Source organism: Athene cunicularia (assembly GCF_003259725.1).
Source record: "Athene cunicularia isolate RWA chromosome 1 unlocalized genomic scaffold, athCun1 chr1_part2, whole genome shotgun sequence".
Lineage (NCBI taxonomy): Eukaryota > Metazoa > Chordata > Aves > Strigiformes > Strigidae > Athene > Athene cunicularia.
In genome coordinates, this window is record NW_020799092.1 from 49721116 (window position 1) to 49736048 (window position 14933).

Genomic DNA, 14933 nt, shown 5'->3' on the forward strand with positions numbered 1-14933 from the left:
CCATCAGAAAGGAAATGGTGAGTCTTTTTGCTCGTAGTTCCCTTCTGAGCAGGAAACTCACCCCTCGTATGTCTGTTGTTCTGTGTAAATTAAAATACAGCTTACAGGAATTGGATTTCTCGGAATATTTTGCTCCTACATTTCCTTTCCTCCTTCCCTGTGTCCTCTGAATTTCATTGTTGCATGTTAACAGAGGAGGACTGGAGGAGTTGGTGTGCTGTGCCTCAGTCAGACTTTTCATGCATCGAAGTGTGGTTCCCTCCTAGGCAAGTGGCATTTTAGCTATTCTGGACCACCTGCATTGTGGAACGCCACTGGAAGACTCTAGATCTGGAGGCAGTGTATCAGTGAGGAGAATTCCAGTTAATTGTAAAGTCATCTAGTTTTAGTCTTACTGTGTGCCTGAGGAATGAATTAAAAAATAAAATATGCTTAATAAGAAAATCCTGATTCATTAAACTACATTACACTGTGTGTATAGCAGTCTACACTAAAGAAGAAATTGGAAACAATATTGGTAATTTTACTGATACAGAATTAAAAACATTTTTTACATGGGAAATTTTGCTGTAGGCCGTGCTCTGCTCTCCCCTGCTCTTCTTATAACCTGTTTTGTTGAGGCTGTCTTAGAAAAGAACCTGTACTTTTCCATTCCTTTTTCGTTATGTTCTTACTAGGGACTTCAAAAAATGTAGAATACCTGCAACATGATTTTGTTTTATTTCCAGTGCAAATAAAACATTAACATGTGTTAGGAATATTTTGGCTTTCAGACATTTGGGATTAGACAGATTGGCAGTGTTCCAGTCTCTCATTAAGTTACTATCCTGACTTTAGTAATGCTGATTTCACCAGAATTTGCTTTGTCAGGTGGTAATGAAATAGTAATAACAATAATCTGTTCTATTTATAATTACAAAAATCACCTAGAATATGTGGGTGCTCACATGGCTGTGCATTGATTTCAATATGTTTGCTCTTATCACTCATGTGCTAGTGTCACTCTGCACCTGCATCATTGGATTATGAGGTTTTTTTCTTTTTGGTTAGGTTTCTGTTGGGGGTTTGGTGTTTTGGTTTTGTTTTCTTTATTTCAGTCCCATATCCAGGAGCACATTGCCAAATCATCAGCTTGTAGCTGATGTTCTAGTTTTTTCCTTGAGCTTTTCCTCTATAGATTTTGCAAATTTCTGAGAAAACCCTACCACAAAACCGTCAATAATGTGATCTTATTTCTGATCCCCACCCCTAAGGAAGGGATGGTAAAATATGAGTGAAGTTGATTCAGTGAGATTAATATAAAATGATATATACTATTATCCTTTATTTGTCTTTTTGTAAAGGTAATGATTTAAACAAGTAGCTTTTAGTCTTCAGACTGCAGAAGTTTGAAATTTTTCAGTGTAAGCATGTAGTGAATAAACCCTTCCAGTGCTTGGTTTACTTCTCTTAGCCATCACTTGCAGATATCTGACGTGTGATTTATAGACCTCCAGGCTGTTATTGATCACTGTTTCTACATCTGTCAGCTCATAAAATATATTTGGCTTCAAATAATGACCAATTTGCCCCATGTGAGACACAACTTTAAAATTGAAATCTCAACAGATGTGGTGTAACAGTCTTTTCTTACAGTTTCCTCATCTGTTCCCTTCAAAATAATTGTTGCAATCCTTTTTATTTGAAGAGTTCCTTCTATTTTTCGTCAGCGTACCAGACACAGGACTGTAGCTATGGTGATTCCTATGTTAGTTCTGCCTCTTGGCCAATATAGAGAGTGTTTTTACTGATTTTTGCCTTTTTGCAGGGTTTTACTTGGTACCAGTTTCCACTAAGAAGAAAGCTCTGTCCATTTGTTTGGGAGTGTAGTTGACCATCCTAATCCTTTCTGTATAGAGTAGCTGACTAATATTTTTTTCCTTCTACTTGTTGAAATTATTTATTATTTACTTTATGCTTGTAACTGAAAATTCTGTTATTCCCCTGCTTGGTCTTGGAAAAAGTTTATGTAAATTTTTTCAAGTATAATTTTGACTCGTTATTTTTAGTTGGTGACACTTGGTGAAAATCCCTTAAAATTATCTGACATGTAGATTTTTTTTCTACCATGGATAAAATATGAAGATATTGTTAGGTTTGCTGTTTTGCATTGTCATAAGCTTTCAATTTTCAGATTTTTTTTTTTTTTATTTTTACCCTTAATCTTGAAGGCAAAGCAAGAAAATATGTGTAAGTCATCTGGAAAACAGGCACATGTTTTTTCTGGCAAGCGAGTGCTTCAAGTACTTCGAAGGTAGGGAAGACGAACAGGCGTGATTCTCCCTATATCAATATTACTTTGACAAAGAGATGTAAATTCAGGTATTATTTCCTTAAGATGTCCCTTTAGGTTATATTCATACTCCACAACGTGCAACATCCTCTCTAAGTAAATTTTACAAGCTTGTAAAGAGGGAGTTTGTTTCGTATATTTTTTCATCATGCTGTATCCAGAAACTTTGTAGATCCTCAGGGCACCTAAATGAGAAATCAAATCTGAGTATAGTATAGAAGAGTTAACAATCTTGCATATGGTTATTGTGAAGTTCTCAGACAGGCTTCTTAATAGTAGTAGCATATAATTTTAGAATGCTTAAATCTTGTCCATGGTCTTCAGTGACTCTCTGTATGTGTAGAGTTGGGAGTATGGTGTAAGCACCTAACCACAAATTTTTAATTGCACTAATTTTGCAGTATTTGGAGTTGCTATGAAGAAATGTGGAAATAAATGAACACATTTTAAAAAGAGAAAATTAAAATATATCTATAAAAAAATAAAGGAATTGCAGCCTCATTTTTATGCATCAGTTCAACCATCTTGATTCACACATTTACACATTTGCTCCTGTTTCCAGTATGGCATCTTGAACCTCATGAAAACTCAATTGAAGTAATGGGTTGATTGTTACAGTGTGAGCAAGTAGATTAAAAATCCTCACCTTGGCTTTTGCTGTACTCCGAAAGCTAGTCTGTGTGTACCTTGCAGCAGTCTTTCATCATCTGGGAAGCTATTTACCAGTACTGTTTAAAGCAAGTCCCAGTCATTCGTTCTTGCTGACAATTGATCATAGACAGCAAGAGCCCTGTCCTTTCTTTCCTATCAAATTCCATGCTTTGAAGTAAAACCTCTTCTAAATGTATGTGGACAGATGTCAACATCTGTTAAATAAAATCCTCAGAGAGTTGTTGAAATATTTTGTGGAACAGAAGAAATTCTCTCCCTTGGAGAATGATAGCCTGTGCATATTTTCCCTCCAATTGTGAAGGTCATATTGAAAAAAAAAAAAAAAAAAAAAGGATGCTGTCTTTTAGAGTGCAGTTCTTAGAAGACCACGGTTGACTTGCAAGTAGGGAGATGCAGTGAGCAAATCTGTTTAAAGAGCTGTGCTTGTTATTGCTATTAATTACTTGTATTAAGGTGGCTTTAAAACCCCGCTGTTATGAAGACACATTGGTCTAGTTATTGCATACACAAAAGACAGTCCTCTGTTCTTGAGGATTTGACAATTTAGAGTGTAAAAGAAGAGATAAAACACTCCTGTCAGGCTTCTCTCTCGGGTGTGACTCTGTGCTTCTGTCTAGGTGTTCATGAGTGCTGACTTGGAGCTGTTGGCATTGTGGGCTATGTCTTGGTTTCATATTGAAGATTGTGTCCTGCAAGAAATGGACGTATTGAGTTACTGATATTCAAGATTTAAGGGAAAATTTTTTCTTTAGTCTTTCTCTCAAGATATTTTACTCCCCTTGTTTTAGCTCTTAGAACAATAGAATTTAGATGGAGGGGGCAGGATAAGCTAATTTGACTTTTTGATGTAATTCAATATTGTAATAAGGTTATCTTATGTCTTCAAAGCACATTACTAGCATTGTGGTTATTTGCTTCTTGCATTTCTTGTGGAAATACTGAAGTATTCACCATGTATTATAGTGATGTGATGAGAGGTAATAGGAGGTGAATGAATTTTCTCAATCCCAGTAGGGTTTTGTCTAACAAAACTAGGTTAAAACCAGGAAAGATAGTACTTGTTCTTGCCAGGAAGACACCCCAAATTTCTTATCTGTCAAGTTTCATCATAAGTCCACTGTTCCTTTATAATTTTACTAAATATCCATACTAGATCTCTGCAGCTAATGAAAACAAGGTCTTTGCTAATAATATACTGATAACAAATTGATGAATTTATCAATGCAAACTGCTATTTTTATCTTGTGTTTTCAAGAGTTTGAAAAAAGAAAAACACTGAGAGTGGTTTCATAAAATTCATTAAGTATTTTGTCGTAATGCTATTTAACCCATTCCAGTAATTTCTGAGATTCTTGTTAATGAAATTAATTACTGTTAAAGATGTATCTTTTTATTTTCTGTGCCATTGAAATTGCAGAATTATACTTTGCCTTATGCAGGTTTGATGCTAATGGCTGATAATTACAAATGAAGGGTTTTTTTAACAGCACTTTCTGAATCTTGGTTTCCATATAAATGTGGTGGTAGACAAAGGAAAAGGAAAAGAGTGAGTTGACTGACATACCAGTAGGATGAAAGTATTGCAGCTCTCCTAGAGTGTGACGTGCTACAGCCCCATATAGGCCAATGCACCTGGTTGCACTAGCATGCGGAGTTCGAGACTAATGCCTGGAAAGGTCCCCCTGAAGACAATAGGAGCATTAACATAGATAGGTAGATAGGACTTTTTTTTTTTTTTTTTTTTTTTAATCAGTGACTCTGAGGCTTTCTTTCATTGATGTATTTCCTAAACAAAAAAGGAATAGTCACATTAGCAGTTGCTATGAACTCCAGCTTACTGTTTTTCTGTGACTGGGTTGGAGCATCAGTGGATGTACTCTGGAGAAATTAGCTGTGACAAAGCAGAATCTCTGAACATCTGCTCCAGCTACTTTTACATTTTTTATTATTTCAAATCCTGAACTGACTTTAGACATAGACATGAAGTGTTGTGTTGTTTGGGAATGCACAATGTGTAGTGGTACCTTCTAGAAGCCTTCAGAAATGGGCATGATGTTAGTTGTACATAGGTTACTATTTAAAGTTGTCTTTTGAAAATTTCCAGCACTATTGGTAGCACCTGGGTTTTTTTTAAGATTAGTTTTTGATTAAATGCTATCTGATAATGTTGAGAATATATAAAAAATTTGGAAAACCAATTTGCATAACTGACTTTAATAAAAATTTACAAGAATGTGTTTACATTGCTTTCTGTGTTAAAAACCTTTTACTGAACTAGTCCTAAGGACTAAGCTTAAGAATGTTAAGTAGAGTTCTCTGGAGTGTTTATGATTGTGCCAACTAATCCTGTCATTCTGGCTGAAGTGAGGGAGGAAGGTGATGGGTCTCCAAAGAGGGATGGGAGGATGGGAAGTTCCTTTATGTGGGAGCAAAAATGGGTGGAGGAGGAGTTGGAAGCGTTAAACCCTGTTCAGTTCCTCTACAGACTTAGATGCAGTTGCTTTGAAAGAACAGAGGTCTGACAAAAGCAATAGATGTGGTGCTTCATCTGTGCACTAATCCACTCTCAGGAACATCTAAACACATTAAAATGGCCTGTGCCATAATCCAAATAAGGCATATGTGATTGTTACTATATCATCCAAGTTAATGAGGGGCTGCCATTTGTAGGGGAAGTGAAAGCACTTGGATTTGGGAGGAAAGTAAATACAGTACAATGGAGCTACATGATGCCAGATCACAAGAGGTCGTGCCTTCACCATGGAGGCTCATGCAGCAAAGTCACAGTACAGAATTTCTAGCTAAGGTGTCTGTGGAAATTGTTCTGGGCTAAGTCTGGTTGAGAATGGGAGCATCAGCAGGGTCCTTGATAGACACTCAGATATGGGTGCAGTCTGTGGATGCTTAATAACATGGTAAATTTTTGGAGCAGAAGCTGTTTGGATCTTCTATGGCTTGGGAGCATGGAAATATTGTTTCCAAGTTATTTTCACCCAAATAAATGCCTACTTTACTATTTTGCATGAACTGAATAGTTTTGCAGTTGGAATAGGATGTTTTTTAATGCTGTCAAATGAAATACTGTCAAAATCTCTGAAGGCACTGACTTTCAGAGGTACTTGCCTTTCACTGAATATGCTCACGCGATCTGTGTCCGCAAGGCTGCAGAAAGCATCTATCTCACTAGTCATGTGGAATAATTATGCATAATTGGTGTACACTATTTTTTCATGGCAAATCTGTGCAAAAAATACGGGTCGTATCCCAAAGTGCTTTATTTTCCTCCCTGCGCTGTTTGAAGTCTCTGTGGAGTGGTTACCCTGTGTAAGGGCTGTTGCAGGAGTAGGTGTCCTCCCTTGTCATGTCCACAGGTGGTATTAACTTACAACATAGCAATGGAGAGCACAACCTGCTTTTTATATAGTAAATTAATGCTGATGGGTGCTAACTGTTTACCTCTCATAGATTTAAAATAGTGACTCAGAAGTGTGCAGGTATATAGCAGTTCTTCATTACTTTCAGAAATTCCCAACACTCGGTCCTAATCAGTTAATCAGATTTCATCTTGCATATGGATCTCTGTGACTTGAGGCTCTCTGATGAATGTATGTACAAGTTTAAGTGTGTCAAGAAGATACGGTGTTTTTTTCTTTTTCTACACTGCACCATTTTTCTCTTAACAAAGTTTTCAGAAAAACACCTTTTACGGTTAGCCCAGCAGTCCAGCTGAGAGAAGGTGGAACTGAAGCAGAAATTTCCCTGTCGTTAGTAGCTACCAGCATTTCATAAAATACCTATTTGTACCTTTACTAAGATACAGCTATGTCACTACTGTTCCACATACCTTATGTAAGGAGTCCATCAGATAATGTCTAGTCCCACTTTCATGAAGATTAAGTGGTCATGTAATGTTTGCATTTGAGTTCTTTTGGTCTTGCAGACTGTTGTGCTATTTATAAAACTTTAATATCATTGTAATACAGTGGTCTATAATTAATATTAACCTTAGTTGCTTTTCTTCTCTTGACACCCTCTAAGGTTTTTGTCTTGGCATTTGTTAGACATTTTGCTGTGAAGCTATTTGATGGCCAACATAATTAATTCCAGATAAAGTGGATGGGCATTTTGATCACATTAGTCATGCCCAAGTTTTCAAAATTCAGTGTTTAGAGTCCGGAACATTCCAGTTCTGTTTGACAAGCAGAACATGGTCCGTTGCTCTAAAGTCAAAGTTGTGCCTGTCTTTTGGTAAAAATATTTTGGCTGCCATATTTAACCAAGCTGAAGTTGCACTGTGGGTAGCAATAATGACATTTTTAAGAGAAGCTGACATCAGACACATTGTCCAGATGGATCTTTGCTTAACTGGAGACAGCCAGACGCTCACTTTGTGCTATGTTATGTCCATTGGCTTTCATTGGTTGTGAACTCTTTCCCAGAGTCCTTGTCCTGCAGCCTACTTTAAAACTTCTACTTAATCTGTCAGGTCTATTTGCCTCAACTGAATTGCTATCAGCAGAGTTTTTAGACACATTTTGATGTGTTTTTTCAGTGTTCAGATTGCTTTTTTAGTCTTTAAGGATGCCTCAAGGAGCCTTCATTCTATGGCTCAGATGAATTCTACAGAAGACTTCTCAGCAAGAACACATGGGATAGATGATTATGTCATTTCCCCATAGTAATTGATGGAAATATAGGACACATGAGAGGTAGGTGAAAGAATTTAGAATTTTAGATTGACTCCTTGCCAGTGTGGTTAAACAACCTGTTAGGGTTGTTGGAGGTGGCTTAAACTGCAGATGCTGTTAAATGATCATAAAAGTACTGTAGAATGACAACTTTGTATTTTCAGTGTAATAGAGACATTTAGCATTTCTGGCTAACAAGAAATAAGATACAAATAGTAATTGATTCCTTATAATTAGGAATTTTCAAATCAGATTTTCTTTTTTCAGCTGAGAAAGCAGAAGCATATATATGCAGCTTTTCAACAGTGATTGACTGGAAAAATTAGCAATATATTTTCCAGCTTGGAGTCTGGAATAATTTTGAGTTGTTGAGGGAGACGGCATGAAATGAAGCAAGTCTCCAGTCTCACTGACTGCAGTAGCAAAGGAACTTGTGCTCTCCAGAAAAATGAGCAAAGAAGAAATAATGCCCAAATCTTTGCAAAGATAAATGAGAAAGGGGGGAGAGCAATGCCTAATAACGGTGTGACAATCGAGAGGACTTCATGAAAGGTGATTATTATCTCTGTGCATATTTCTAAGGATAAAGCCAGACAGAGGTTTTGCACTATGTAAGCTTGCAAAGTAGGATTAATGGGATTTATACAATGCCTAAGCCTTCATCTCTGAACAGTGGAAAATGTAATCAAGGAGATTCCAAGGAGGAAGTTGGAAAATTAAATAAACGGGACTGGGGTTTTTTTATATGCCAATTTTTGGGGGTTTTTTTCCTCCCACAAACCACCATATGTCAACAAAGAATGCAGTGACATAGACTTAATTACTGGATTAAAATTGTTATATTCATAATTGCTGACAAATTTCAAAAATTTCAAGTCACATCTGCCACTCATAGGGCAATTATGAATACAAGAAAATGAAATGGTTTGAGGAATTCACCAGTGTTCACTAAAATTTCTGCTTTCTCTTGGTGATAAGTCTGAATAAAATTCAGCTTGGATACCACAGTGAAGTGTATATGCATTTCTCGGAGGAAGGCATACACAATCAAGATAGCAAAGGTGATAAATACAGACATGAGAAAATGTACTAAATGACATCCTGTGAACTCAGTGAACAGAAGGCAGGAGTTAGCTGGGTCATGGATTTCGCATGGACATTTTAAGAATTGCAGAAGGAAAGTGCCATTTGGAGGGCAGTGGGAAGAAGAAAGGGTTGTGAAAGAGAAGAGATGGTTTGACAAACTTGATAATTCAGAGTGAACACAACAGCCCGTGGGATCCTGAAAGATTCGTTTTGCTGGGTGAATATGGAGAAGATGCCATATTATCACAGTGTGTTAAATGGTGCTACAGGGAATAGTTGTATTATACCTGTGTACACTAGTAGTGGATATGTAAGCTTACCTTATATTTTTTAGACTCTGTATTTTGCTAATAATTTTTTAAACTCTGTAATATAATGGTAATAGTTGATACCTTTTGCATACAAATATATCAAGAGTATTCAAATTGCCTAGTAGGGTTTGTAGACTTCCTGTTTCATCTTAGAAAACTCTGTTTTGAATAGTATACGTTGTTTTAGGTACTGGGGGGATGTGGATGTTTGATGGCAAGAGGAAGTGGTTGATGTAATCAGCTATAGATGAAATCCTACATAGGCAATAACTATCAAGTTTTGGAACAACTAATCATCAGGTAATTTCTTGACTGTGACTCAGTCTGTTGAATGAAAGGACTTAGGAAGATGAAAGATGGTATGTTTCCCCAGAGAGATACTGATCACAAACTAATCACAGTATCCTGGGAAGCATCTAGCCAAGCACAAATTAAATCTTAGCCAGACTTTCCAATTACACAGTTCTAGTCCAGATGTTCATGTTGTTGAAATATCTTTATTTCTGAAGGAAAATAAAGACGTGGAAGACCACCATCATGGGATGTATACTAGCTGTGACAGTTGCTGTCAGGAGGCAGGAGAAACCTTCTGTTCCACACTGGCTGGGACATGGGTCCTGCTGTCATAGGAGGAAAGTGGGGCAGAAGAAAGTTAGTACTTTTGTCTTTCTAGAAATCTTTACAAGTGTGCTCAATGCTCACCTAACCAGACAACCTTAGGGTAAAGTTTTTAGAAGCCTTCAGGCAGCTTGATGAAAATCTGCCCTTTGCTGTCTAGCAGGATGCCTTCTCTGTGGGCAGTGGAAGAAGTCAGGCTGGCAGAGAACAGGAAAGAGACAGAAGCATTTAGGGGAGTACTGGAGAAGGAAAGACAGTGTGCGCTGGTAAACTTAGATCATCACTAAACCCACTGGTATCTGTTGTTAAATAAATGTGGAGCCAGTGGTACTGGTGTAGATGAAGTGCCCATGTGCTTTTTGTAAGCTCGTTTGCCTAGATTAGCGTAGGTGAGAAAAACCAAGTGATAGTGCTCTGAATTAGAGCTTCAGAGTGTACCTTAGTTCTTGCTGCTTTTTAATGGAAGGAACTGCCTAAATATGGTGGAATCCTTCATTTTTTAGAGAACACTAGTAGGAAAGAAATAATTTAGGTACTGTTGATTTTGATGACTTTAAGAAGAAATATTCCTTTTGAACACAGTCAGTGAGAGCAGCAGTCCATGAGAAGGTATGCTTGGACTTGTGTTCAGATTATTCAGGTTAACGGGTTTTTAATTTAGTTTCAATTGAGCTTTTATTGTTGGGTTTTCTCTCTTTTCTTAAACATAGTTTGGTCACTCTGTATAGGCAGGTCTTTATAGGCCCCCTTGATACTTGGGGCTTTATAACCTTGGTGACAAAGCCAGTGCAAAATCCATTAGTTGAAAATGTTTATTTAGGGGAATTGAATGAACAAAAGGTAATTAGCTGCATGGTGGCCAGGTTGTGGAGGTGGAGATGTGAGCACTGCTTGAAATTTCTGGGACCCACACAAGCAGGTGGCTTGAAACATGCACTCCGCTGCCACTCTAGCCTTTGAGAAACAATCTTTGAGTGCATGAAGGCATACGGGAAAGGGGCAAGGGCTGTCTGGGCAGAACCATCTCTCACAGCCCCAAATGTATAAGTTTTTCTTTTTCCCAAGGCTTTATGGAGAAGATTTGATTTTCTTGCTGAAAGCAAGTGTTTGTGATACTGCATCACTGCATTACAATAATTTCATAGGCTGTTGGAATCAAGAGATGGTTTAATGATTTCATGCTAGGCTGGATGTGTTCTTATGATGGTTGATCTGTGTACATTATTTTCTGTGTTTCTCTGAAGAATCAGAGGTTTTTTGCCGTTGATGAGGATACTGGATTCAGTGGACTTTGGGGTAGTATGGATACATTTTTTTTTTTAAGATGGTTGGGTGGTCTTATTCATATGTTAAAAGTATTTTGGCTTTAGGAGAGTGTTTTCTTCCAAGACAGAATGACAGTGATTTTGATGTCTTTTGCCTTTCTTCTGAACAGGCAGTTGTCTGCCTGTTGGAAGCATGAGGATGTGTCCATCGCCACTGTGGTCCTCAGGCACCGCTATACTTTGGGTTTTTGTGCATGTAGTTGTTCTTAGATGCTTGAAAAGTATGGGGCAAGGGAAATGGCTTAATATATGAATATTTCAGTTTAGTGTTATGGCTCGTAATATACAGGAGATGATATATATGACTGGATGATTGCCTCATCCTGTCTGAATTCATGATCTGCTAGTCCCTATTAAAGATTTATATAGATTTTTTTTCACATGCTTCCTTCTAAAAGAGCTTATTTTCTGGGAGAGAGGCACTGTATAGAGCTTTTTTGACTCTTTGTGACCTTCCTTTGTGAATGTTGTACAAACTTTCTCATTCTGTTAGCCCTAGGACTCTTGCCTGGACTTTCTCCTGTCACTCTTTTCTGTACTTTCTTTATTATGTCTGAACTGCAAACTGCCATTCATGGGGATTTGGAGTGTTGCAGTGTGCTGTAATACTACTTCTTGAAAGTGCTGTGCGGGCTTGTATCACACAAGATACTTTATATTTTATAAGATGTTATAACTCATATTTTGGAATTTGAAAAAACCTTTTTTGTCGCTATGCCCACCACATCTTTTTCAACATCAGTTCCAAGATTTGACTTTTTACATGGTGACACAGTAATAAGAAGTGTGTAAAATCTAGGAGCTGCAAGTTTAAAAAAAAACAAGTAAAAGAGAATCGAAATAACAGCAGTAATGGTGATTAATATAGGTCACGCAGCAAAAAGTCTTGTACTTGAAACAGAATAGATAAATCTCTCTGTGATTGATTTACATCTCCAAATCAATGTTTATCAAATTAGACCTCTTAACATGTAATCTAGAACTTGAAAGTGGTAACCCACTCCTGTTATTTCATGATTATGCTTACCTGATGAGCCTTGACTGTGTCCTAAGCAACAGAGACAGACATCTGATTTCTGATACCTAGCAGTTCCATTACTTAGCCTTTATACTTTGCATAACGTAATTGCAGTAATGGACCCATTTTAAAAAAAGCAAGACAGTATGCTGTGAAGATATTTTATGTAACCTTTAAATACTGGATAGGAACTTTAGGGTGCAATCCAGTATGAGCTGTGTTAGCACCATGCTGTAAACCCAGTACTGCCAGGGCATAAGATTGGCAACAGGCCAGGTCATGGTATAAGAAACACCAATCCTATGGGGGTCATTTTATCATTTGATCATTGGAGATTTGATCCTACTTCTGTTGGGGGAAAAAAAAAAGACAAGACAGTCCTGTAAAATAAAATGCATATGCTCTAATATACTTCAACAGTAATGATAAATAACTGGAATAATCAAGATACAAATATGTAACATTTAAATAATTGTGTGGGATGATGAAACATCAAAAGGGCTGTGATAACAAATAAATACGTGGCTTCAGTGATTACACTTCAGCATGCAATCTCTTCAAGAAACTGTTTATCTATTAATGTCGCTCACACTGCTCTCACAGCTCCATTTCCCTTTTTGCTCCTGAGCTGTGTTGCAGGCAGTCATACATTCCTTGGTGTGGACTGAGACACATCTCTTCTGCCCTCTCAGTAGCTATGTGTACTCCATGTTGCGTCAGCATCCTTCACCTTCTACTTAAGTGTGCTTTTCTGGTTCTTTCGTGGTTTTTTTTTTTCTCTCCTCTGATCTTTTTTTCTTGTGATATCTGGAAGATTTAGAATATTCTTACAGCTGATTCAATCTTTTAACTTTAAAATGCAGTTATCTTTTTAGTAAATGTATCAGTTCTATAAGCAGAGTACTAACACTTTTTTTCAAAATCATTGGAGTTTTTAATTTTTTTTTTTTTCTCTTGAAGCGGTGTGCATATTTGAAGGCAGAACCTACTTTGAAGGACAAAGAGAAACTGTGTATTCAAGCTCAGGGGATTGTGTTCTGTTTGAGTGCAAGGTAAGAATACTGTTGATAGAAGAAAATTCTTGCATGTTAGAAATATCAAAGTCCTGCTGAAACTGTTTAAGTAAGAGACCAGGACTACCTTAGGATGTAGCAACAGAAAAAGCATCTAAGGGGTCCTGTGTTTGTCTTACTGAGTTCCACATCAAATTTTGCAAATAAATTCACTTTGCATAGCTGGAAGATTTGATTACACAGCTCAGTAGTCAAGCTGCATTCTTTCCTCCTTAGGTATCATCTCCATCATCAGTAATAAAAACCCAGCAGACTATGTTTCCATTGACACGTGCAGTATTATCGTTCAAAATTATGTGCTCAGATACAAGAGAGGCATGAACATGATGGGTACATAATTTGGAATTCAGGATAATTCTTAGAGGAAAAGCTAGATGAAGAAGAAGGAAAAGAGCTGGCACACCAGCTGTCTGGTATTTCTAGTGATGGAAAAGGGGTAGGGTCATTGTTTTATTTGTAAGCAGAACATGCCTGATGCTGAGTCAGTCTTGTCCTCCTGCGTGAACAGAGTTGTTCTTCAGGGCACAAATGCACTTTAAGGGCAAAATAGACCCCAGGGATGGCTGCAGGTTCAGAATTACAAACTGCTGCAGTGGGTCCCATGTTGTCTCTTTGGGGGAGGGATGGGGAGAGCTGGTTAGAGCTGCATGCTGTCGGGTGGAGTTGAAAACTTGGGTGCACATTTCTAGGGCAGAGAAAGAAAGGGAGCAACTCCTCTGGCCACACTGCAGCTGTCTATTGGACCAGTTTCTGGAAATCTCAAAACATCTTCACATGGGTGTGAAAAAGTGTGTTTTACAAGGTAGAACTGGGGACCATTGTCTTACTGCTGTCGATTTCTAATCTTATTTCCTGGAGTAGGTGCTTTGAAACCCTTTTGAGAAAGGAAAGGAGAAGCTGTCTAGAAATAATTTTGGATTCAGTTGTACACTTTTCAGGACTGGGAGCTCGAGTTTTCGACATGACACTTGGAACATGAATTCTGTGATTAGCCAATGGATATAATTAACAACCACCAAAAGTTATGTGATGTTGCCTCATGTGTCTTGCAGCTGGCAAGTGCGATACTCCATGAACAAAATGCCTCTGTTGGCTGTGCTAGTCTGTATTTCAGTGATACTTGTGTGCTAGTGGGTCGCCTGACTGTCCGTTTCAAATTCTGTTTTTTCGAGGACCAAAGTACATACGGTTTCTGCTGAACAGGCTTGTGAATGATAATTCAGAGAAAAAAATCCACATACTCTGTTGGTCATTTAGGAAGTCATAGGTGGGCACTATCTTATCACTACCAGGGTTCTCATAAAATGATGTAATTAATGACTGCAGCTCAAGAGAGACTTAATAGGAGTGGCACAAATAGTGATTTCATGCTTAAAGGCTTGTAACAATGTTACCAAGCCAATGTAGGGAATTCCTTCTTTTTGTCTGCATGTAATTCTAAGTATATTTTTTGGTTTGTTTGGCAGCTGCAGTTGTGCCTGCTATAGGGACTAATTTTTCTGTTTGAATATCATAAAACAAGTGAATGAAAAATTGTCTTCCAAATTAGAATTTGTAAAAAGAACTAAAAGGAACCCAGAATACTCTAATTGATATTATTTCTATCAAAGGGGTTTTTTTTCTTTATTTTTTGATGAGATTACTGGGTTTTGCTTGTTCTGGCATATAACATATCTGTGGCTGGTTTGTTTTATTGTGTTATCAGGTTAGGGTTGGTTTCTGTCAAGATTGTTTAAGGTAAGGTTTAAGCAGCAATTTTGATATTGGCCATTGTGTTCATGTTTCGTCTTTATATTTCATGTTTAAAGAG

At 37.5% G+C, this 14933-nt stretch overlaps 1 protein-coding gene across 1 annotated transcript in view; it reads left to right on the forward strand.

Annotated features, from left to right (window-relative positions):
* NELL2 (neural EGFL like 2) overlaps positions 1–14933 on the forward strand; it is a gene marked incomplete at its 5' end in the record, with an annotated part of 130812 nt that overhangs the window by 28303 nt on the left and 87576 nt on the right. The window contains one exon of the mRNA XM_026865859.1: positions 13011–13102. Within this exon, the coding sequence (XP_026721660.1) occupies positions 13011–13102 (92 nt within the window). The remainder of the gene's footprint in view (positions 1–13010; positions 13103–14933) is intronic.